Source organism: Papio anubis, chromosome 16, assembly GCF_008728515.1.
Source record: "Papio anubis isolate 15944 chromosome 16, Panubis1.0, whole genome shotgun sequence".
Classification (NCBI taxonomy): Eukaryota; Metazoa; Chordata; class Mammalia; order Primates; family Cercopithecidae; genus Papio; species Papio anubis.
In genome coordinates this window covers 18380885-18407054 of record NC_044991.1, presented here as the reverse complement: position 1 = coordinate 18407054, position 26170 = coordinate 18380885, and the positions used below count along the sequence as shown (strand labels likewise).

General features: G+C 44.7%; 1 protein-coding gene and 2 long non-coding RNA genes across 5 annotated transcripts in view; 1 reads left to right on the top strand and 2 right to left on the bottom strand.

Annotated features, from left to right (window-relative positions):
• Window positions 1–845: 845 nt before the first annotated feature.
• LOC103888320 lies at window positions 846–6127 on the bottom strand. Of its 3 annotated transcripts, none has more exons than XR_004178832.1 (4): window positions 4517–6127; window positions 3774–3862; window positions 2946–3047; window positions 846–1990 (listed from the first exon to the last, which is right to left on the bottom strand). It is a non-coding gene; the product is annotated as an uncharacterized LOC103888320 (long non-coding RNA). The 3 variants fall into 3 exon arrangements; XR_652790.4 differs by having other exon boundaries at window positions 2956–3047; XR_652788.4 differs by lacking the exon at window positions 2946–3047.
• LOC103888319 lies at window positions 3044–15280 on the top strand. Its single transcript, XR_002515484.2, has 3 exons — window positions 3044–3237; window positions 4105–4237; window positions 15264–15280. It is a non-coding gene; the product is annotated as an uncharacterized LOC103888319 (long non-coding RNA).
• Window positions 14724–26170, bottom strand: part of RTCB (RNA 2',3'-cyclic phosphate and 5'-OH ligase) — a 25596-nt gene continuing 14149 nt past the window's right edge. The window contains exons 7-12 of the mRNA NM_001168775.1: window positions 24959–25118; window positions 23102–23277; window positions 22043–22231; window positions 21222–21332; window positions 19602–19721; window positions 14724–14831 (exon numbers count right to left, since the gene is read on the bottom strand). Of these exons, the coding sequence (NP_001162246.1) occupies window positions 14724–14831; window positions 19602–19721; window positions 21222–21332; window positions 22043–22231; window positions 23102–23277; window positions 24959–25118 (864 nt within the window). The remainder of the gene's footprint in view (window positions 14832–19601; window positions 19722–21221; window positions 21333–22042; window positions 22232–23101; window positions 23278–24958; window positions 25119–26170) is intronic.

Below are 26170 nucleotides of genomic sequence, written 5' to 3'. Positions count from 1 at the left end.
AGTCATGAAGTCTTTGACCATGCCCGTGTCCTGAATGGTATTGAGTTCATGTCCTTTGCAGGGACATGGATGAAGCTGGAAACCATCATTCTTAGTAAACTAACACAGGAACAGAAAACCAAACACCACATGTTTTCACTCTTAAGTGGGAGTTGAACAATGAGAACACATGGACACAGGGAGGAGAATATTACATACCGGGGCCTGACAGGGGGTTGGGGGCTAGGGGAGGGATAACATTTGGAGAAATACCTAATGTAGATGATGGGTTGATAGGTGCTGCAAACCACCATGGAATGTGTATACCTATGTAACAAATCTGCATGTTCTGCACATGTATCCCAGAACTTAAAGTATAATAAAAAATAAATAAAAATTTTAAAAAGCCATATTTTAAAAGGTTTTTAAAATTCACAACATACTCCATTTTTGATATAACTTCTAATATTTCTTCTCTGTGGTAGAAATTTGTTTCTGAGAAATAAGAGGCCAAGGATATTAGAAGAGCAAAAAAAGTTTACATAAATGTGTTAACATTTTACAGGCAACTATATATGAAGAAAATTAAAACATTGTTAAAAATTATTGGAATAAATAAAATTATCAAGGTTATAATTAATAAGATCAAATATATTGCTTATGTAATTTTAAAAGTAGCGTAGAATGTTTATTATTCTAGTCTCGCTAAAAATGATGAACTTCAAACATATCTATAGGAGAATAACTACAAAACTCAGCAATTAACCCAGGAGATAATTTGAAGAAATGTTGAAATAGTTTCTTACATAAAGACACTAGGTATTTCTTTCATAAAGGACACTAGGGAAAAGTTCCAGCAACGGGTAGAGAGGTGATCTAGGTACATTTTATTATTGACTATTGAAACAGGTTTGAGAAAGTGCACAGTTGGGTATCAGCAGAGGAGACTGATCTAGGTACAATTTATTATTGACTATTGATACAGGTTTTCTCCTGAGAAAGTGCACAGTTGGGTGTCAGCAAAGGAGACAGCACAGGCTTCTCAGATGTCAAGGCAGGGATGTGTCACTCATCATCATAAAAGAGCGGCTGTGCCTTCCTGTGTCAGGCTCTGTGCCAGCAGCTGCGTGCCCTGTCTTCCCTTCCAGGGTCCTGCCTGAAGTCTGTGCTCACTCAGCCAGCCCCACCATCTGGGATTAATGGTCACCTCCTTCTGTACTGGAATAAGCAGCAGAGTTAGGTGGACAGTGTGGCCTGGCCCCGCCAGCTCTCAGGAGAATTTCTCTCTCTGTCTCTCTGTCTCTCTCTGTCTCTCTCTGTCTCTCTCTCTGTCTCTCTCTCTCTCTGCAAGACAGTTAATAACAATAAAACCCACCTGGTCAACCCGTCTACAACACTCAGCTTTATCCCCATCCCTCTCTCACCGTTCCTCTAGGGACACAGTTACCCTGTGGTTTCTCCTGGGTTCTTTCTCCTTCCTCCTCCAGATCCCTGGGATCAACCATCAACCCTCCTGATAACCCCTCTCCTGTTTGGCTGCCTTCAGGCTCTTTGTTGAACCTGACACCAAAGGATGTCTTTCTAAATTGTCAGTTTCATCTATTCTGCCTCCAGTTCACAACCTGAAACAACCCCAGATAATGAATCAAACCAAACCCCCTCACTCTGACACACAAGGACCTTACAGTCTGGACTCCAATATCCTTACCTGACTTGACACTTACACTTCACTTGTTCAGTCTTCTCGTCCATGATGTATTCTGTCATCCCCTCAGCATGTCATGGCATTTAAAATGTCTCTTCTTTTTCCAAAGCCCTATCTCTCCCTAGTAATGTTGTGTGAGTATTTGTTCCAGAGCAGGACCCCACAACCCAGTGAGACCCAAGTCACAATCACCTCCTTCCCTGGCCTCCGTGGAAGGAGCTGCCCAGGACTTTGCTCCCAGAGCCCTCTGCAGCCTCCCTGCAGCCTCCTTTCATTGGATGGGGGTGATACTTTGCCCATGTCCTTCTAGTAACACAAGAAAAACGTATTGAAAAATGATGTTTTTCAACAGGTCCTGGAAAGGCTCTGGAAAAATAGGAACACTTTTACACTGTTGGTGGGACTGTAAAGTAGTTCAACCATTGTGGAAGACAGTGTGGCGACTCCTCAAGGATCTAGAACTAGAAATACCATTTGACCCAGCCATCCCATTACTGGGTATATACCCAAAGGATTATAAATCATGCTGCTATAAAGACACATGCACACGTATGTTTATTACGGCACCATTCACAATAGCAAAGACTTGGAATCAACCCAAATGTCCATCAGTGACAGACTGGATTAAGACAATGTGGCACATATGGACCATGGAACACTATGCAGCCACAAAAAATGATGAGTTCATGTCCTTTGCAGGGACATGGATGAAGCTGGAAACCATCATTCTCAGCAAACTATCGCAAGAACAGAAAACCAAACACCGCATGTTCTCACTCATAGGTGGGAACTGAACAATGAGAACAATAGGACACAGGAAGGGGAACATCACACACTGGGGCCTGTCGTGGGGTGGGAGGAGGGGGGAGGGATAGCATTAGGAGATACACCTAATGTAAATGATGAGTTAATGGGTGCAGCACACCAACATGCCACATGTATACATATGTAACAAACCTGCACATTGTGCACATGTACCCTAGAACATAAAGTATAATACAAAAAAAAATGATGTTTTTTAGTATCAGTAACTTGGGGCATGACCCAGGGCGTGGCCATGGATGCTTCTAGACTGACACTCACCAGGCTCTCAGGCCAACACCACTCTCATGATCTCTACTGAGGGAATGTAGTCTGGTGAGAGAGCAGCAGGAGACACTGTGGGTCTCTCCCAGGGTCTGCGCAGTGGGCAGCCACAGCTGTGCCAACCCCCTCCTACCCCACAAATTCCCCAGGGCTGGGCGATGGAGCCTGCACTCACTGAGGCTGACCTGGAAGCTGTGCCCTCCCTGGGTGTGGTTCCAGCACCCACTTCTTCCCAGGTCTGGCCTGTCAGACTTCCCCGGTTCGCCAGCCCCTAGGACTTGAATAAATACACGGAGTGAGGTCGAAGCAGGCAATGTGGGAGACACATTGGCACCTATAACTCCTCCTCTGTGAGGTCAGTGGAGGGGATAAGAAAGGCCCGGAGCAGCCCACTCCAGCTCTGGACCTCAGAAGGGCTGTGTCCACCATGGCTCCTGTCCTCCTGCTGCTCCTCTCTCACTTCTCAGGTAGGGACAGGCCTCCCACGTCCAGGGCAGGTCCCCCAGGCTTCAGCAGACCCCTCTGGCTCAGATCTTCCAGCAACTTCATGCTGATAGGTGAGCCAGCAGCCACGTGCGCCTGTGTCTGCAGGTTCCCTCTCCCAGCCTGTGCTGACTCAGCCGCCCTCCCTCTCTGCATCTCTGGGAGCACCAGCCACACTCCCCCGCACCCTGAGCACTGGCTTCCATGCTGATTTCTCTTGGATATACTGGTACCGGCATGAGCCAGGGAGCCCTCCCTGGTATCTCCTGAGCCACTACCAAAATGTACTTCATGACCAGGGCTCCAGGGTCCCGAGTTGCTCCTCTGGATTGATGGACGGCTGGTCCAGCAAAGGGCTTTTGCTCATATCTGAGCTCCAATCTGAGGACGAGGCTATCACTGTGGGATCGAGCACCGCAGTGCTTTGCACGCTGACACACACAGGTGGGGAGGTGGGATAAAACCTCCGCCTGCTCGGAGGCTTGTTCTCTGACAAGGTTTAGATATTAAAATAACTCACATATACAAACCCCACAGGGACGCACTTTCTGGCTCAGACAATACTCTCTTCTCAGTTCTCCACGGAATGTTTCTGAAGTCTCAGGAATGCTGGAAACAAAAACAAACACCTCGAGATACCACTGCGGTGTTGCCCGTTATCTAGATGAGCAAAACCCAGAGCCCGTGGAGCTGACTTTTTATTATTATGATTTTTTGGATGAAGGGAAATGAGGCTTTCCTAGTTTTCTTTCTGGCCAGAGGCTGGAGAGCATTCAAGCAGATACACAGTCTCCACAGCATGGACTCTGTCTTTGAGGGATCAGAGTAGAAACCTCCTCTTTCCTCTCCAGTCACCTCCCTCCAACCCCGATCATCTGTGCTTGCGGCTGCCTGAGGCCCGCTGTGACCCAGGGATGAGGCACTAAGGTGAGGACACAGGTCCCAGAGGAGTTCCAGCGAGGATCTGGCCTGAGTCACTCACAGGTAGGTACGTGCACCTTCAGTGTTCAGGTCAGGAGGTGGGAGGTAGGGATGGGGGGAAATGAGGGCCCGAGGCCAGCAAACCTTTCTGTGGGGTGTGAGAAGGTGAAGGGAAGGCTCCACCATTGCTGGAAAAACACCGTTGCCTGCTCTGGGGGAGTTGGGGGATGTTGATTTCATGGATGTGACTTTCCTACAGCTGATCCCACTCAGGACCACGGGGACCCCCATGGGTGATTTTCTGAGATCACAGAAACTATCTAGTGTTTTCTCCTCTCCTACCTTTTACCATCGGAGCTTTTCAACAGTCCAGGTGGCGGGGAGGGTTGTGGGACATCAGAGAGCAGGAACTCCCCAACCTGTCCATGCAGAATTCCCCCTGTAAAGCTCTTGTTGGGCCCCAGACCCCGAGGTCACCTTCTCCTGCACAAGGGGCAGTAGAGACATCGGGAGTTACCATGGCAACTGGTACAATGGACTCTGGGGCAGAACCACTGTGTTTGTCACCTAGGACAGGGAGGATGGACCTTCAGAGATTTGAGCCTCATTACCCAGATGCCGGTTTGTCCATAGAACCCCTCTGTCCACCTCTGGACCCCAGCATTATGGGTGAGGCTGATTGTCTCTGGCATACAGCTGAACACAGCCTCATAAACAGAAAGCGCTCCTGATCCGTGGAAAAATGGGATAAAAATGTTGTCCCTCTCATCTTACCAGAATGTACGTGGGTCCAAATATTGGCCATGGCGCTGGATGTGTAGGTGGCAGCTGCAGAGCCAGAGGCAGTGGATGGGCCCGGGGGGATACGGCAGGGTGGGTGCTTGTGGGGTCAAGGTAGAAGTGGTGAGTGATGGCCCCCCGAGGTTGAACGTGTTTTTGGTGCCCGAGGCTGGCTGGCCTCCCACAGCAGAGGTTGGGGCTGGACTGGAGTTGGAGGTGCCAGGCCTCCAAACTGGAGACAGTGGTCAAAGGCGGGGGTCTGTGCTGCTGCCCCTCAGGGGGCCCAGGTATGGGCTAAGCAGTGGCTCCAGGGTTAGTGGAAAGTTTCAAATTTGGGGTGGGGCCACAGAACCCCAGTGCAGGAAGGTGGTAGTGTCCTTGGCTGAGGCTGTGCTGCCACCTAGGGGTGTAGGAAGCGTCTGGGAAGATGGAAAGAGGCTCCCACTGGAGCTAGCAGGAGGCCCTACAATGAGAGGCTAGGAAAGGGGAGGGGTGTCTGTGGGGTGACAGTGGTGTCCACTGGGGAGCCAGTCCTGCAGATGTGCTGGCTGAGGGCCTGGAACTGGCTGCGCATGCAGCTACTGGCTGACCAGGGAGAGAGGGGCACTAGGACCCATAGGGAGAGACAGCCCCCGAGTGAAGAAGACAGGAGAATCCATACACATTTTTGGTGAGGTTGACTACTTCATTACAGGGATGCTGGCAGGTGTGAGGAAGGCTGAACTGGCACCTGCTGCAGCTGTGGCTGAGGCCGTGGGGCAGGCCTCAGATGTCTTGGGCAGACCCCAGCCTGGGTCAGTGCCTTCTGTTTCTCTCTTCGAAGAGCTAGACTTGTATCCTCGCTGCCTCACCCATGAGCACCTCTGTTCCTGGTTTGCTCTCCCAGTCTGTACTGAGTCGCTCACCTCCCTATCTTGATCTCTGAGAACTTCTGCGAGACTTGCCTGTGCCCTGAGCAGTGGCTTTAGTGTTGATGACTTTGTGACCACTTGGTATCAGCAGAAGCCAGGGAATCTTCTCTGGGTTCAACTGTACTCCTCAAGTCCACCGTGGGGATTATAAATCCAGGGGCTTGGCCGGGCATGGTTCCTCATGCCTGTAATCCCAGCACTTTGGGAGGCCAAGGCGGGTGGATCACGAGGTCAGGAGATCGAGACCATCCTGGCTAACACGGTGAAACCCTGTCTCTACTAAAAATAGAAAAAATTAGCCAGGCATGGTGGCGTGCACCTGTAGTCCCAGCTACTTGGGAGGCTGAGGCAGGAGAATGGCCTGAACCCGGGAGGTGGAGCTTGCAGTGAGCTGAGATCACGCCACTGCACTCCAGCCTGGGCGACAGAGCAAGACTCTGTCTCAAAAAAACAAACAAACAAAAAGAGAAATGCAGGGGCTTCGCTGAGTCCAAAGATGCCTTGACCAATGCAGGGGTTCTGCACATCTCTGGAATGCGACCTGAGGATGAGGCTCTCTGTTGCTGTCGTGGATGTGCGGAAATCAGTGATGTTTACGTGGCGCTCCAGACCCATGGGTAATTGAGGCTAAAACCTCCCGTGTTCTCTCTGCCTGGTGCTGTCACTGCTGCACCAAGTCTCGATCAGCAAGTGACTGCTATTCTCATTTCTTCGGTAAACACCTAATTTCCCTAGGACACATAAATGTGAAAATGTCTTTTTGTTGTTGTTAAAATGTTAATTTCATACAGTACTCAAAGCTTCTCACCTGGATCATGTATACAGTGGCATCAATCAGTTCTGGGGGCTCAGTATCTCTCCAGGGAGCTGATGGAGGAGGAAGGAGGTGCTGACCTCACCTATGCCAAGCCCAGGGTCTAGCCCTGACTCAGAGATGTATGTGGTATGAGAGTTTCTTGTTGGTCACTGGGTCCCATGTATCCCATCCCCAGCTCTCCTGAGCAGCTCTGAGAGTGAGGTCACCTCCCCCATAACTGCTCATTTCAGTCGGCCTCTCTGCAAACCAGGCTTCCCTCCTGAGACTCAAAGGAAGCAGATGTTTGTGACTCCAAGGATGTTGGACAAACAGAGAGAGATGTCCACAGTGAGATGTGACTGTGTTCATAATCTCCCAGCATGCACAGGACTCCCAGCATCAGGCTCCCTCTGCCTCCGAGTCAGGTCCTGTACTGGGCACCCTCTCCTGCATCTTCAGGTCATTTGCTGCTCATGCAGAGACTTCAGTGAGCCTGGGGACACTCAGGAATGAGGGACAGCCTCAAATGAATAAGATCCATCTCACACAGTAGTGAAGGAGCATCATGGATTTGTAGGGGAGCTGTGTCCTCATGCTTGGGGTCTCAGGAAGCGACTCTGGGAGTACCCTGCACTGGCTTGACCTCCCTTTCTCCCCCTTCTCTGCACAGGTGAGTGACTGAAGGGTTTGAAAAGGGCTTGACAGGAGCTCCTTCACTGTTTCTCTTTTCCACCCCCAGTACAGAGTGGGGCCTTTGTATCGGCTTCAAATAATATAGAGAATCCAGCAGGACAGACAGTCTATGCGTGACTCCAAGGTCTCTCTCAGGAGAGAAGACATGAATTTGACTCACCGGTAAAAATTTCTCAACATAACTCATTCTCACAAAAATGTGAATCAGAACCACACTCAGATACAGTCTCATGCCACTTAGAATCTGAGCCAGATCCTTAAGAGACGAAATGAAAAAGAGTTTAATACAAAAGAGTTTGGGAACACTAAAAGTGTATGCATATAGTGAAGCAGAAATCAGTGAAGTGATTTAATGTTTGAATTTTTTCATATCATTATGAGGGATTAGGATAACAGATAAATAGGATATGGTTGAGATTGGATGATGTGTGCAGAGGGATTGTTGGGTTATTCTTTATATTTTGTGTAACTTCAAATTTTTCTTTTATACATATATACATTATATATATTATATATACACACAGAAAACCATATATATGATTATGTGAACATATATATTGTATACATATATATATCATTCTCCATTCCCATCTGTGATGATATATGTACACTCTGCTATTAAGTGATATTCAAAGCTATCACAATATGTGCATTCAATCTGACCTGGAGTCGAAGCCCATCTCCTGCTAACAGGACAGGTGGATCTAGCCTGAAGGTCATAGAAGGAACAAGAGTTCAGGGTTTCCCAGGACAGAAACTTGACTGAGGCTAGAGAGACTGTGATGTTCCCAGTGTGACCCAGAGATGGCAGCTGGGGCTCCCTCAGATGGTTCTTTTAGATACATCTTTTCCTAAACGTGGGAAATGCTCCTGTGGGCATATGTATGTATGTTTTGGTTTTAGGTTTATATTTTCCTTCTCCCTGTAGAAGTTTTAAAGTTTTCCTAGTGTCGCATATTTTCTACTTACATATGTTAGCAGTGATTTTGGTGTCCAGTCTCCCCACTGCTGTAAATGATTTGGCTCTCTCTCTTTCTGTCTCTCTCTCTCTCTCTATATATATATATATATAGTGTATATGCATATATATAGTGTATATGCATATACATATGGTGTATATGCATATATATAGATATAGCCAAGCCATTGCATTGTCTGTGGGCATAGTTCCCCTCATAACACACACATTATACACACACACACACGTATGTGTGTACATTTTCCTTGTGGCAGCGGGTGGGGGGGTTGGACACCAAAATCACCACTAACATACATAAACAGAAAACATGCGAAATCACCACTAACATACATAAATAGAAAACATAAATAGGAAAACATTAGAACTTCTACAGGGAGAAGGAAAAAATAAACCTAAAAATAAGGCATCCTAAAGATTGGGAGAGAATTATGGAAAATCCTATATCCAAAAAAGGTTGTTTTCTAACACATAACAATAAACTGACACTACTAAGTGAACAACAACAAGGAACACCCAAGCTAAGAGGCCCTGAACAGACATGTGTGGAGAGAACACATGAATCTGACTCACAGGTAAAAATTTCTCAACAGTAACGCATCCTCACAAAAATGTGAACCAAAACCACACTCCGATACGGTCTCACGCCACTTAGAATGAATATTACGAAAAACAAAAATCAAAATTGTTGAAGGCAATGGCCAGAAGGCAATAGACTTGCAGAAAGGAAAACTCTTGTACGCTCTTTGTGGGAGTGTAAATTAGAATACACACTATGAAGGCCGGGCGCGGTGGCTCAAGCCTGTAATCCCAGCACTTTGGGAGGCCGAGACGGGCGGATCACGAGGTCAGGAGATCGAGACCATCCTGGCTAACACAGTGAAACCCCGTGTCTACTAAAAAATACAAAAAACTAGCCGGGCATGGTGCCGGGCGCCTGTAGTCCCAGCTACTCGGGAGGCTGAGACAGGAGAATGGCGTAAACCCGGGAGGGGGAGCTTGCAGTGAGCTGAGACCCGGCCACTGCACTCCAGCCTGGGCGACGGAGCGAGACTCCGTCTCAAAAAAAAAAAAAAAAAAAAGAATAGACACTATAAAAAGTACTTGTAGGTTCCTGAAAATATTAAAAGTATAACTACCACTCAAGCTAGCAATCCCGCCACAGAGTACACATTTAGAGGAAATGAAATCCCGGTGTCTAAGAGTTATCTGCCTTCCCACGTTTCCTGAAGCACTAGTCACAATAGCCAAGATACGGAATCAACCTACCTGTCCATCCACAGATGAAGGGATAAAGGACCTGCAGTACATGTACACGATGAAATACTTTTCAGCTCTAACACTTCCAGACATCGTATCATCTGCAGACATGTGGAGACACCTGGCGGACAATAGGTGAAATGAAATGAGCCTGGTAGAGAGAGACCCATACTGCATGACCTCAGGAACGTGGAATCCAAAAACCATTGACTCCTAGAAGTAGAACATCCAATAGTGGTTACCAGAGGTTGGGAGGAGGAGGGGGCCTGGGCAGAGATTGGTAATGGGTACAAAGTGACGCTCAGATGAGAGGAATCCATTCTGGCATTCTATACCACAGCAAGGTGACTCAGGTCACAGTATCAAAGCAAATTTTTTAAAATAAGCTGGAAAGAATGGCTCAGAATGTTCTCTCCACAGAGAAATAGTAACTGTGGGAGGTCATAGAGATGCCAGATATGATGATTTGATCATGAGGCTACATAAAAATATATCAAAATGTCAGGAGGCGGTGGCTCACGCCTGTAATCCCAGCACTTTGGGAGGCTGAGGCAGGCAGATCACGGTCAGGAGATCGAGACCATCCTGGCTAACACAGTGAAACCCCGTCTCTACTAAAATACGCAAAAAATTAGCTGGGCGTGGTGGTGGGCACCTGTAGTCCCAGCTACTCCGAAGGCTGAGGCAGGAGAATGGCATGAACCCGGGAGTCGGAGCTTGCAGTGAGCTGAGATTGCGCCACTGCACTCCAGCCTGGGCAACAGAGCAAGACTCCATCTCAAAAAAAAAAAAAAAAATATATATATATATATATATATATTTCATTTTATATATTTAATTATATATTCATTTATATATTTCATTATATATATATTTTTCATTGTTATAGACTATAACAATGAAATTGTCATCAAATTCTATAACAATGAAATTGTCATCAAATATTGATACTATTCATTCTATCTGGAGCGAGACAGTATCAGAGTATGGTTTTGATGTATGTTTTTGTAAGGATTTGTGATGTTGAGAATCTTTGCTTTTACCTTCTCTTTTATCAATCTGATGTCTTCAGGTCCTTCACCCAGTCTTACACATCAAAGTGAAACAAGTTCACAGTAACTCAGTAAACATCACTAATCATGAAAAAAAGAAAATGAAAACCACACTCACAGCACCTTACACTGGTTGCAATGAATGTTACCCCCAAAAAGATGAAAAATAGTAAAAGAAAGGCAATTACTGGTGTGAGTTTCCAGAGACTCCTCTCCACAGTTGGTGGGAAGGTAAACCGGTATACACATTACAGAAACAACTTGGACCTTCCTCCAAACCTTCGGACTACAACTACTGTTTCAACCAGCAACTCTCCTACTAGGTATACACTCAAAGCAACTGAAATCAGGACACAGAAGAGAGATCTGCTTTCCTGTATGAATTCCAGCACTATTCACAAGAGCCACGATAAGGAATCAACCTACCTGTCCATTACAGATAAGGAATAAAGAAGCTGTCCTATGCGTAGATACCAGAATGCTTTTCAACCAGAAAAGTATAAGGAAATCATACCACGTGGAGCCACACGGTTGCACCCGGAGGACACGATGGTACATGAGATGAGCCAGGCAGAGGAAGACAGAGAAAGACAAACTTTTGAGTCATCTCATTCATTCAGAATCTAAAAAACATTATCTCGAAGCCTTAGAGAGTGCAATAGTCATCACCAGACCTTGTGAAGGAAGAAGAGGGATGGCCAGGGAGGATATTGGCCCAGCACTGTCTCCTCAAACCTAGGGCCTGAGTTGCCTCCAGGTCTTCCCAGGGTGATGAAGGGGCACTCTTTTTGCATAATTTGGAACAGGTAAGAAGTTGGTAAGAACAGGTAAGAACAGGCAGTTGGTGAGTGGTCAGAAGCCCAGTGGGGCCTTTGAGTAGGTCTTACGGAAGGAGGGAGCATAGGAGATGGGACCTGGAAGAAGTGAGTCTCCTCTCAGATCCTGGGCCTTGTGATGGGCTTTCTCCCACCCTGGAGTCTTCTGGTATTTTCCCCCTGCCAAGGGCTGAAAAGGCCTTAGCTGTTTCTCCAGACTCCCTTTCATGTTAAAGGATGAAATCCAATTATATTAAGTCTAAGCATTCTTCTAGAGGGTCTTCTCCTGTGCACTGTCTCTAAAATGGGGAGAGGATGAGGTCTCCCCAGGTCCTTTCCCTCCGTATCAGAAGTGGAGCTTCAGGTGGCCTACAGGGGATTTCGTGTAGCCCTCCCTCTGGAAGATGCTCAGTTCTGACCCAGGAGCTGCTGCGTGGCCATTTGACACCCAAAAGCCTGCGTCCGCTCATCTCTACCATGAGGATGATTTTTGAGGACTCGCAGGAGTGATGCTCTTGTAGGCTACTAATACAGCAGGTGCCGCTGCTCCACAGCTGACAAACACCGTGACAATGCCTTGAAGACACTAATGTTTTCATAATTCTTTTTTTTTTTTTTTTGAGACAGAGTCTCACTTTGTCAGCCAGGCTGGAGTCCAGTGACACGATCTCGGCTCACTGCAACCTCCGACTCCCGGGTTCAAGCGATTCTTCTGCCTCAGCCTCCCGAGTAGCTAGATACAGGCGCATGCCACCAGGCCTGGCTAATTTTTTTATTTTTAGTACAGACGGGGTTTCACCATATTAGCCAGGCTGTTCTCGAACTCCCGACCTTGTGATTCACCTGCCTCAGCCTCCCAAAGTGCTGGGATTACAGGCATGAGCCACCGTGCCCGGCCCCATTCTCCAGTCTTAGGTCAAATTTTACTTTGAAAGTCTAGAACCTTTTCTACCATGGGCACTCATGTCCTCCTCATCCACAAGTCCCCGAAGGGTTGGGGATTCCTTGTGTGAGCTCCAGATCCCAGTCCTCTGGTGGTTCATGGTGTTGTCAATGACATGTCTCTCCTTGTCACCCCAGTATGAAAATGAGACTTACAGGGTGTGCGAACATTCCAAATAGGTACAGGGAAGAAGCTGGTGAAAGCCGTGGTTTCAGCATTTCTGGGTAGAACCGTCTCCTCCTATGCCATCTGACTGGGCCCCTCCTGGGATTTTATCACTGTGTGGAGCTTCATGGAGGAACTGTTTACCAGGTGAAATGTCCATCACCTCCAACTGACAGTGGTGACTGTCTCCGACTAGCTGTGTCTTGAGGATGTCACCAGAGTCCTCTAAGCCTGTTTGCTCCTTTGTAAAGTGAAGTAGTGAGATGAACCTCATAGGGTTCTTGAAGGAACTAAATGGCCTAAGGCATGGCAAGCAGGTCCCGAGTGCCTGGCTCTGTGAAGGGGCTGCTGGGCATGCTATGGTTCACATTTATTATTCTCTTTCCCTTCAATGGAGTTCTGGGCATCCTGTCTCAATGGCCCATATACCTCTGTTTGGAAAAGCACACAGAAAGCAAGTCTGTTTTTGCATTTGTAAAGGATGTTTGTAATTCCTTCTAACTGGTCTTTATCCTTGACACAGACAGAACAGGGGTCCCTCGGGTCCTGAAAGAGGGGCCCCAGGCTCACTCAGGTATCTGGAGAGGTTCTGGTTGAGGTTCATTCATTCAACAGATATGTATGAAAAACGTAATTTGTGCAGTCACTTTTCCAGTGGCTTGGCATAATTTAGTAAAGAAAGCAGATGACAATGCCTGGGCTTCAATTCTACTTGAAGCGTCAGATACAGCAGACAGCATCAGCAGGTCATATCCACAGAACTTTACATGTGACAGCTTCATGGCCTCCTCCAGGTACAGTGGCATCTTCCCAGGTTCTGACTAGGATGACATAAGCCCAGGAACAAGTATAAACTGGGTGGATTTAGGGTTCTGAAGAAGGGTCTTTTGACCCCCAAACATAGCTGGAGGAAATATGTGGACTGTAGCTTGGGAGAGACTAAAAAATCCCTGGGTCTCATATCTCGTATTATTCCAAAGAGAAAGGTGAGATCTGGGGGCTTTCTCTGCAAGAGGAAAGGAGTTGTAGATGGGGCCTTAGGTCCCCAGCAAAATATAGGGGAGGCTGTGGCCAGGGCTGACCCCTAAGAGAACCATCCCCAGCACAGTGGTTTCCTATCTCTGCTTCTCCCACATCTGCCTCTCCCAACCCAAGCACCAAGTGGCCCAGAGCTGGAGTTTTGATGAGCAACCTGCTCACAAATCTGCCTGGAGCTGCAGTTTTGAGTGCCCAGGTGCTCAGTGCTATGTGCCAGGGCCTTTGGGAAGAGAATGTCAGTGGGAAGCTGCGGCCCACAGGGGTCTGTACAGCCCTGCTGCATGGCCAGGCCTGCCTCTGCCAAGACAGCACAGACGCCTGGGGGTGGAGTGGAGCTGTCCTCTACACAAGCAGCAGCAGGCACAATAAAGCGCCCTGCGAGGCATGTGTAGGAGGGAGGCCAGGTCGCGGGTTCTGCTGCCCACCCAGCACCATCACCTACATTTTGTTCACCTGGCCCCATGGATTCAAAAACTCTGCCTTGTATTTAGAATAAGAAAGGTAGCAAGGCTAGGAAAAACAATTTTGTCTTTGGGCCTCTACTCCTCAAACCTCTACATACTCCCTCTTCAATGTGTTCCACTATCTATTCATCTAACAGCCTGATTACAATCCCCTGGGTGCTCTCCAAGTAAGAGGGTATTTAGTAAGAGGGGTGGTGCCCAAATGGGTGGATGAATGGACAAACTGACAAAAGCAACAGACAAAAGCAAACATTCCAAAACCTTATTTAATAGAACTTTCTTCATGACACCTCTCGGAATGTAAACAGAGCTTGGTGTAAAGAAGTTCAATCTGATGGCTAAAGATCTGTATGACTGCCTAAGGCAGTTTGACACCTACCCATGCCTAACAGATTTTCCTAAAACTCTGTGGAACAACCAAGGAGAAGGCATATTCCTCCCTTTCCAAAGGTGGGCGATGTGCCTCTTCCTGGAAGGTTATTTTATAAGCACAGGCCCCTGAAAGCAGCAGCCTCCGCATCAGCCATTTTGGCACGAGCAGTTACAGCTGCACACTTTGGAACTTGTCCCGCCTGGAGTCTGATGTCAGAGGAGCACGTCAGTCCACTTCCACTTCAGAGGGTCGGTGGTGTCTGGCAGCCCTGCTGTCCAAGGTTCTATCCTTTGATCACAGCAATTGGTCTCAGTTTAATGGCTTTCTTGCTGATTCCAGCATCATGGCAGGTATTCACCACATCTGTCACATTCTTATAGGACTCAGGAGCCTGCAGGAGAGGAATTAAACATTGTACAAGTCCACCAAAAACACAGTCTTTACAAGCACCAAACTTCACTTGTGATTAAATAAATCCACACTAAAATAACAGAGAGTTTTTTGCCTATCAAATTAGCAAAAATTTAAAAAAGGAGTAAGCCTGATGTTGGTCAGTGGTAGCTTCCAAAACACTTTCATCTTGTCTTATATTTTTTCTGTATTTTTCAAAATGTCTCTAAAGAACATGTATTACTTAGAACATGTATTACTACATGTATTACATTACATGTAGAACTAGGAAATGTAGTCTATGTAGTTAAAGAAAACACACGCCAGAACCTGATAGGAAGGAACGGCTCCAAACCATCTTAGGTTAGTAGTAATTATCTTTGGATGGTAGAATTACTGGCAATTTTAATTTTTTCTTTATATATTTCTGCAGTTATCAAAATTTCTGGAATGAACATGTAGTACCTTCACAGTAAGTGATAAAATTCATGTATGCATAAAACAAACTAAAACTGTGTGCCCGTGTGTATGTGGGTATATATGTGTACCTACACTCACACACAATTTATTTCTGTGACTTTCTAGCAACACTCCCACCCTTCCACCCTACCCACACTGCCTTGCCACCATTAGCACTAATTTCATCACACACTCACTTTATCTTCATTCCTGTCCATACAAGCTTAGGCCAGCCATGCTGATTCCCATATGGTTCTGTACACAATATCCTTTTCTATCCCATCTCCCATTCCCTTCCAGTTTCTGAAACTTTCTCACTGGGGCCTCTGTAACTCCTTCCAGAAGGAGCAGAATCCCCTCCTTCCCTTCTTTGAGCGTTCCCTTCATCTTCCTGTTTTACTGAAACATGGATCTTTCCCGAGGACATCACTTTCACCTCCAACTTTCTGAAGTGGTGGCTGTTTTCTCTCCCAAACCAGGTCATGCCATTGGTCCCAGGAGTGGGACAGGTGTGCTCCTGGCTTTCAAGGTCGTTTCTATTCTCCCTTTCTCCCTAGGCACTCCCAGTTGTGAATCTTGCAGTCATTACATCGTACCACAAACTACCTTTGGCTGTAGTTATCTGCAGGAGCCTGAATCATTCCCCAGCATTACTTGACCATTTCTAGCTCCTGGAAATCAGATAAAATTCCACTGGGCCAATGACTATCTCTCCCCTAGATGAATATTTCATACCTTTTCTCAGATCCTCACTCTCACTTGCTGACCTTACTATGTAATACACTGAAAAAAATAGCAGCCAGAATATTCAAAATAACGCTCACTTTATCTTCTCCACATATCTGTATCTATACCTTTTCTCCTTTTACTTTTTAATGCTGCCCAAGGTTGAGTCCAGTGGCACAATCACAGCTCACTGAGACTACACGTATGTGCCACTGTGCCTAATCCTTTTATTTTTTGTAGAGATGGGGTCTTGCTTTGTAGCCCAGGCTGGTCTCGAACTCCTAGCTTTAAGCAATTCTCTCAACTCAGCCTCCCAAAAGTGCTGAGATTACAGGTGTGAGCCACTGTGCTCAGCCTCTTCTCTCCTTTGCTAAAGGATGAATTATCTATGCTTCCAGCAAATAGCAACCCCATACACTTGTACATCAGACTCTATCTCCTCTCATCTATTCAAGGACACTTATCCAGCAGTTTCTTCCCTCTTTTCTGCATCATTAATTTCTCTTGTAGATTCTTCCCATCAACATGCAAACACATTTGTCACATCACGTCACTATTCTGCTCAAAATCCTCTAGGGTTTCTTCATTTTAATCAGAGTAAAAGCAAAAGTCCAAATGCTCTGGTGCCCCCTACCTCTCTGACTTCATCACCCTCTGGCTTGCTCTTCATGCCTGGCCTCCTTGCTGTTTCTTGAACACTCCTGCATTCAGCTCACAGATTTTGCACTTGCTGTTCTCTCTGCCTTGAAAGCTCACCTCCAGATGCCCAGGTAGCCTGTTTCCTCTCTCTCTTCAAGTCTTTGTTCTAGTCACCTCGCTGAAGTCTTCTCCAACCACCTGTTTAAAACTGTACCCTCCCCACCTTTCCTTACCCCCTTTCCTTGCTTCATTTTTATTTCATAGAACTTGTACGGTCATTAACACACTGTATGTTTTATTATTTGGAAAGCTCCACAAGGAAGCGATTCATGTTTCTTTCATTCACTGCAGTATCTCTAGCACACAGAACAGTACCTAACTATAGCAGATGGTTCATAAGTGTTCGTTGAATGAGTGAATGAAATAATCACATGGTGCTGATGAAAAAACAAAACCAAACCAAAAAACTAAAAATGCAAATGTTAACTGTACTTATTTCTGGCTGATTGAGTTCTAAATGTTTTCTGTTTTCTTCTTTGTTATCTTCCAAATCTTTTTCTTTGAGACAGAGTCTTGGTCTGTTGCCCAGGCTGGAGTGCAGTGGCGCGATCTCAGCTCACTGCAAGCTCCGCCTCCAGCGTTCACGCCATTCTCCTGCCTCAGCCTCCTGAGTAGCTGGGACTACAGGCGCCCGCCACCGCGCCCGGCTAATTTTTTGTATTTTTAGTAGAGATGGGGTTTCACTGTGTTAGCCAGGATGGTCTCAATCTCCTGACCTCGTGATCCGCCTGCCTCAGCCTCCCAAAGTGCTGGGATTATAGGCGTGAGCCACCGCGCCCGGCCAGTATTTTCCAAATCTTTTAAATTAAACATGCATTCTTAAGATCATGGGAAAAATGAATCGTTATTTAAAAAAAAAAATAAGTCTTTGTCATACTCTGACTCAGTAATTCCACTTTTGTTTCCTTGTTTTTTTAGAGATAGGGTCTTGCTTTGCTGCCCAGTGCGGAATGCAGCAGCACAATCACATAGCTCACTGTAACCTCAAGATCCTGGGCTCAAGCCATCCTCCAGCTTCAGTCTCCTGAGTAGCTAGGACTACACCTGACTAATCTTTGCCCAGACTAATCTTGAACTCCTGGCCTCAACAGATCTTCCTGCATTGGCCTCCCAAAGTACTGGGATTACAGGCATGAGCCACCATGTAATTCCACTTTTGAGACTTTGTTCTAATTACTAAAACAACTGGAAAAAAGCTGCATGCATGAAGATAATCATTACAATTTAATTTATAGTAGCAAACATTTGGAAGCTACTTAAATGTCCACTACAGGCAGAAAGTAAGGTACTCAGCTGGTGGAATATTCAGCAATGATTTTAAAAAGTGTCAAAAACAATTTTATAATAATATGCTAAATTTCAAAAATAACTACAAAATGTTTTTTAACTACAGTTATGACTAGTTTAAAAAAAAAAATTAGCAAAGGGCGGGCTCGGTGGCTCATGCCTGTAATTCCAGCACTTTGGAAGGCTGAGGCGGGCAGATCACGAGGTCAGGAGATCGAGACCATCCTGACTAACACAGTGAAACCCCGTCTCTACTAAAGATACAAAAAATTAGCCGGGCGTGGTGGCGGGCGCCTGTAGTCCAGCTACTGGGGAGGCTGAGGCAGGACAATGGCGTGAACCCAGGAGGTGGAGCTTGCAGTGAGCCCGGATAGCGCCACTGCACTTCAGCCTGGGAGATGGGGCAACTCCATCTCAAAAAAAAAAAAAATTAGGAAAAAACTATGACAATAAGTATTTTTTTCTTTTTTTGAGACAGTCTTGCTTTGTCATCCAGGCTGGAGTGCAGTGGCATGATCTTGGCTCACTGCAACCTCTGCCTCCTGGGTTCAAGTGATTTTCCTTTCTCAGACTCCTGAGTAGCTGCAATTATGGGCGTCCACCACCATGCCGAGCTAATTTTTGTATTTTTGTAGGGGTTTCGCCATGTTCATCAGGCTGACCTCTGTAACTCCTGACCTCAAGTGATCTGCCTGCCTCGGCCTCCCAAAACGCTGGGATTACAGGCGTGAGTCACCATGCCCGGCCGACAATAGTAAGTATTCTAAAAGATAAAGTAATAACTGTGTTAGGGCATTGAGTTTCTGGATGATTTTTTCCTTTCTCTTAAATCATTAAGAAAGGAATTATATTGCTTTTAATTTAAATATGTACATATATGTACACATACGTACAGAATTTAAACAAAATCTATTCTCCTGTAAGTCAAATAAAAGTTGCTTCAAACATTTATGTCTTCCTTTTTTTTTTGAGACGGAGTCTCGCTCTGTCACCCAGGCTGGAGAGCAGTGGCGCAATCTCGGCTCACTGCAAGCTCCACCTCCTGGGTTCATACCATTCTCCTGCCTCAGCCTCCTGAGTAGCTGGGACTACAGGCGCCCGCCACTGCGCCCGGCTAGTTTTTTGTATTTTTAGTAGAGACAGGGTTTCACCGTGTTAGCCAGGATGGTCTCAATCTCCTGACCTTGTGATCTGCCTGCCTCGGCTTCCCAAAGTGCTGGGATTACAGGCGTGAGCCACCACATCCAGCCTATGCCTTCCTTTTTCAAATTTGCTTTCAAATTGAAACCTAAGTATACAATTGTGCAAAAGCAAGAGTCAGCTCAAACTACTTTTGAAAAACTTAGTATGTAGATGGAGACTATAAAATGAACAGTAAAAATCATTCTTAAGGACCTGGCTCATAATTTCAGCCAAAATAAAAGAAAATATAAAACTGAAATAAGCTAAGCAAGGAACATAAGAGAAAATTGAGGTCATTAAAAAAAAAAAACCCAAACAATTTCTGTTAGTAATACCCTGAATTGCTATCTCTGTAGAATGACATAAATTACAAATGGGGAACAATAAATATTCATGTATTTATCAGAATTTCACTTACCTCTTCCATAACCAGTTTGGGTGAGGCAACACGGATTGCAATTCCCATATCTGCCAATTTGTCTAAAACATCCTGGAAATCTAAATTACGTCGAGATTTTGCTCGGGACAATGCACGGCCCTAGAATGGGAAAGGAATGAACTTCACTTCAAATTCTAAGATTATATGCCCTTTCTTTGATTTTCTCTTACACTAAAAAGGAGCTTTAAAAACCATCTTTTTCTACTTTATCAAACTGGTAGCAGGCCTTTTAAGCCTCACCACATCCTTTGAGATTCTGGACCAGAGAATTCTTTGTTGGGAGGCTGTGCTGTGCAGGGTATTCAGCAGTATCCCTGGCCTCTACCCACTAAATGCCAATAGCAACTCCCACTAAACCATGACAATAAAAAAAGCCTCCAGAAATTGCCAATGTCCCCGTGGGGGTAGCGGGAACACCTTTGTTGAAAACCACTGCATTAAAATTAGAAGTTGGGAGGCAGCTAGAAATGAGAAATAATCAGAGAAAAAAGTAGGATTAAATACATTTGTGAAGGTCTGTCCTAGAAGAAGGTATTCTGGACAGTTTCTCTTTCCCATTTCAACACTGGCTCAACACTCTGGATGACTTAGAAAAGGGGCTGGCAAACTACAGTGTATGGGCCAAATCTGGCCCACCACTTAAGTGCTTTTTAAAATAAACTATTTTGTTTTTTGAGAAAGGGTCTCCCTCTGTCACTCAGAGTGGAGTGAAGTGACATAATCATAGCTCACTGTAGCCTTAACCTCCTGGGCTCAAGGAATCCTCCTGCCTTAGCCTCCTGAGTAGCTATGACTACAGGTGTGGCACCACACCTGGCTAATTAAAAAAGTTTTTGTAGAGACAGTGTCTCGCTAATGTTGCCCAGTCTGGTCTTGAACTCCTGGCTTCAAGTGCTCCTCCTGCCCTGGCCTCCCACAAGTGTGAGCAACCACGCCTGGCCTAAAATAGTTTTATTAGAACACAGCATTGCCCATTTACACAGTACTTAAGGTTGCTTCTGCACTGAAATGGCATAGCTGAATAGCTGGTACACAGACCATCTGGTCCCAAAAGCCTAAAATATTTACGGTCTGGCCCTTTATGGGAAGAGTTTACTGACCCCTGGGCTTAGAAGATGAGAGGCCGTGTTTTGAAATGGGTGTGTGTGTAGACTGTACATGGGCTCTAATTTGCAAATAGGGCCTATCCTTGCAGTCCTGAGTGGGCCTACATAATAGGAAAGGGTAAATTAAACAAATGAGCAGGTTCAGCCAATCGCTGAGATCAACTGTGATATCTGCATCCGTTAAAGTTCCACCACTTATAAACTAGTTACGGTAAGCTCAGCTAGTGTGACAATTTCCCAGTCTGGATTTTCTGGACTTGCAGAGATAAGAAACGGTCCCTAACCCTACCAGATCTCACTAAGGTAGAGATACTAGATGACCCCAGTCAGTTTACTAAATAGTATACATTATGGGGAACAATTTGAAGTACAAGACATGATAGACCCAAGTCTCAACTCTGTTAATGTTCAGTCGGCTACATTTACCCGTCAAAATGGAAAACAATAGCTAAACTGAAGAGAGCATTTCTAAGGAAGTTTCTGTTTTCCTTACCGCTCCATGACAGGTTGTTCCAAAGGTCTCAGTCATGCCCTGTTCAGTGCCAGTAAGAACATAACTACAGGTTCCCATGGTGCCACCAATGAGCACTGGTTGTCCAGTGAGCTGAGGATGCACATAAATGAAACATGTTAAAATTCAGAAAAGCATAAGCTTTGTATGCATAAAATTTAAATTTTCTCTTGCACTGTAGGATTGTAGGAGAAACCCAGACTTCTAAACACGTGGCTTGTAAACTATATTAAGATAGTACTTTGATTCTTTGATGATTCGGAGGGGAAGGAAGTGGATGACAGTGAAAATATGAGGACCAGTAAAAATGCAGAAGAGTCAAAATAAAAGCAAAGCAAAATCCAAAAGTGTAGGGAAGTGTTGCTAGAACCACCATCCTGAGCAAGGTGCTTGTCTTCTCTGTTTTGGGTTTCTCATCTGTAAAAGGAGCGAGCAGACTATGAGGTCTTTCTAACTCCACCACAGCCAGACACCAAGAGGACAGGAGGAATGAAACAGACTGAGTGTACTGTGTTCTGTAACTGAGTTAATCCTGTCTTCCACTAATTCAAAGGCCTCAATTCACAGGAGTGGAGTAAAATACACCTCCTGCAGCACTTTCTAGTTAGCACATGGCACCACTGCAAGCACAAATGATGGGGGGAGGAGCTACTGCTTCAGGGAAGATTGGGAATCACTGTTCTCATGGGTGACAGAGTGTTTTCTTTTCACAATTGCTGCTTTGTATTTTAAATATAATTCACATTTGCGACGATCTAAATCGTGCTTCCACTGCTTATAACTACAAATGCAGTGCTACGTACTTGGTAATCAACAGCTATGAGGGGATGGTGAGGAGGGAAAGCGCGGGTGGATCCCTTCCTGTGTACTAACAGTGTCCGCTCCTTCCCGTCCACTACATGCTGCTCCACTTTGGCAATGTTGTGAGAAACATCATAGATCACGTGCAGGTCCAAGTCATCAGGGGTTGTGTTGAAGACCTTGGCAAAAGCCTAGAAGAAAACACAGAAGATAAAAGCAGCCAGAACTTCAGGACTCATCTTCAGCTCTTCATGACTTATCTCACTGATTTCAGGTAGTCTGTTCTGAAGGGAGTAAAAGATTTAAAAGCTCAAAAGTAGTCGTAAGATTATCTCAAGTAAAGGACAAAAGCTAGTCTTTTAGACCACATAGCAAATGCCACCACATCATTTTCATCTTCTTCATTTTCATCTTTGGTTGAAAAGCTGCCTGGCTACTTTTGATCCCACCTTTCAAAATTGCTTCTTCCCCAGCCTTCTGAATCTTAGTCAATGGCACTTCGATTCTCTATGCTGTTCAAGACAAATTCTAGGAATAATTTGGATTCTCTTCTCTCACTTCTCATGCTTGATACTCTGATGATTTAGTTTAAGATGACACCAAAACCTTGGACACTTCTCTGGTATTTTGAACATTAACTATGTGAATTTCCAAAACCAAACACCACAGGCTTTGACTGGACTGCATTATGTTTTTTCTTTTTTGGAGACGGGAGTCTCGCTCTGTCACCCAGGCTGGAGTGCAGTGGCACAATCTTGGCTCACTGCAAGCTCCACCTCCTGGGTTCATGCCATTCTCCTGCCTCAGCCTCCCGAGTAGTTGGGACTACAGGCGCCCACCACCACACCCAGCTAATTTTTTGTATTTTTAGTAGAGACGGGGTTTCACTGTGTTAGCCAGGACGGTCTCGATCTCCTAACCCCGTGATCCGCCCCCTTCAGCCTCCCAAAGTGCTGGGATTACAGGCATGAGCCACCACACCCGGCCTGGACTGCACTATGTTTTAAAGCACTTAACATCATCATGAATGACTTGAAACAGAAGAGCAATGTCGACTGTACCTGACGGGTTAAGAAGGTCATGGAAGACCGGTTGACCCAGGCATAGTTCCCAGCCGCTGCCATTCCCTTCAGGTAGTCCTGACCCTCTGGTGAAGCGATCCGAGCACAAGCCAACTGCCGATCATTGACTATAATCTTGTCTCTCTTCATGGCCTTCTCCATAGCTACCAGTGCATCTGGAACAAGAGCAGCAAAGTCCAAATGAATTAGCTTTCCCTGAAATGAACAGTTTAGATTTACTGCAGAAAGGCAGGCTACATTCAAATTCATTCCACAAAAAAGCCAAGTGAAAGCCAACTTTCCCTTTAATGTGTTTCTGAGTTCATCTATTTGCTCAGTCAAGATGTACTTGAGAATCGTTTAGAGTGCAGAGACAGTTTGTGGGACACAAAGTCAGCATTTGCCCTCTAGGAACTTGAAAGAGAATGGGATGTGTAAACAAATAGCCACAGTATGGTCTTCATTACTCCTTTCTCAACATGTGAATGAATAGGAATAGTAGTAGTAAAACACATTCTGTTGCCTTCATGATTAATCGAATCCAGGGGAGTGTTCTGAAACACTAGTCGATGCTTTATACATCTGCTAGATTAAATAGTCTAAAGGGTCAAGCTGGCACAAATTACTAAATTCTCACACAATACAATGCACTAGAGGCTGATCTATAACATGAAATTTAAAGCTTATAACAATTTCCAGACATCTGTATACCTTTTCATTTATTCACTGTTGGAAGCCGAAAGAATGAGGGTCGTGAACAACTCAGTATACCATGAGTAAACAGTAAACTGTTCTTACGAATGCAGGATGTTGGCAAGCTGACAACTGTGTCTGCCGCCCAGAAGGAATGCTGAGGGCAGCCACACCCAAGGCACGTGTTTCTTGTGATTAGACACATGTGAAGCCTGTTATTAATAATATGAACCTGCGATCAATCAAGCAGCTGACCAACCTTACCTCCTCCTCCCTGCTTTTTCTACCCAATAAATACGAAGGGCTATAGAAGCTCAAGGCCCTTGCTCACTAGAAGCAAGAAGCCCCCTGACTCCTTTAAAACAGTTTATTTTGTTTTTTTTTGTTTTCATTTCTGCATTCATCCTGCTTCATTCAGTCCTGTAGTAACTGTCACAATTCATACATTATTTCACACACTATCCAAAAGGACCTATCCAATATTTCGCTGCTTCCTGCTTTTGTTCATGCTGCCTTTGTCACCAATGTCCTTTGTGTGTAATTGTCCAAACTGTGAGGCTGAGCTCAACACTGGGTCCATGAAGCCATCTCCAAAATCTTTTTCCTAAATGTGTTTTGTTTGACTCTCCTATATTATTCATTGCTACCTTTTAATATTTATTTTTTCTTCTAAACGGACATGACCTTTTACTTCATGAGACAATCTGAGTGCAAAGTATCAGCCTATTTCATCAGCAAATCCACCATAACACCTAATGTTGCACAGCAGGTATACAATACGTACATTATCTGCCAAATGAATGCCTATTTCATAAATTCCACTCTTTAAATATTTTCTTGCTCTTTCTTGGCCAGATAGTAACTCATAAGAGTAAACATAATGATAAATGCAACTAACATTTATTGAGTGCTTACTAATGTCAGACACTGATTTAAGTGCTTTACATTTATTATTAACTTTCCATGATAATCCTATATGAAATCATTATTATACTCATTTTCTTAGACAAGAAAGTTATGGCCCAGTGAAGTTAATTTGTTCAAGTTATTTGATTGTTGAGGACTCAAGATAAAACCCATGCAGTATATTTCAGAGTTTTCGCTCTTAAATTTCTATCTGGTTGCCCATAAAACGTACATTTTAGTATGAAGTCTAGAATATACCTGTGGCTACTTGGTGGCCCAAGCCTCTGCTTCCACTGTGGATCATCACACACACCTGTCCCTTATGGTCGATGCCCATTTTTTTAGCAGCGTACTCATTGAAAATCTCATCCACAACCTGGATTTCTGCATAATGGTTGCCTGCTCCCAGGGTCCCCAACTGCAAATGTAAAAATGTCTGGTAAGATAGTTTTGATTCCAGTTTTTTAAAAAAATCTATTTAAAAACCAAAAAGATAAAAACAAACTAACAACAAAATAACCATAGAAACAGTGTTTCTGTAACAAAAAAATTCCTAAGCTATAGAAGTGCTTCATTTACAACAATATTCTGCACAACAAAATAACGTAGACTAGCTCCTAAATTGTATTATATCATGATATGCTTGGTATACACATATAAAAAACTAACACAGGAACAGAAAACCAAACACCACATGTTCTCACTCGTAAGTAGGAGCTGAACAATGGGAACACATGGACATAGGGAGGGGAACATCACATACCGGGGCCTGTCGGGGAGTAGGAGGAAAGGGGAGGTAGAGCATTAGGATAAATATCTAATGCATGTGGGGCTTAAAACCTAGATAATGGGTTGATAGGTGCAGCAAACCAACATGGCAAATGTATACCTATGTAACAAACCAGCACATGTATCCCAGAACATAAAGTAAATAAATTAATTTTTTAAAAAAGCTTCAGAAACAAACAAACAATCAAGCTTTTAAATGGTTCATGGGATATTTTAAACATCACGAAGAGTCAAATTTTGGGATAAATGTTGGTGAATGTTGACTCTTAGACAAGGTCCAAGTTCAAATGACTTTGAAACATCTATGAGTTCATGGACATCCACCATTATCTATAACTGAAAGAACATATACCACAACTAGAGCTAATATTAATAGACGATTTAGAGAACCAGAGAATGTCAGTGCTGGAAGAGTCTTTAGAGGTTGCCTGGTTTTAACCATCCCAGTTTTCTATAAGAAAATGAGATCCAGAAGAAGATAGCCTTGCCCATGTGTCACACTGAATTAGTGGCAAAGCCTTCACAACTAGCTGTAATTTCAAACATCTAGTATCTCATGGATACCATCTGTAGACTGTCAAAGTATGTATATATATAATTTTGACGTATGAACCTTATAAACATTCTATTTTTCTCCCATTCACTTCTAATTCATTATTTCTTATTTTATTGAATATTTGC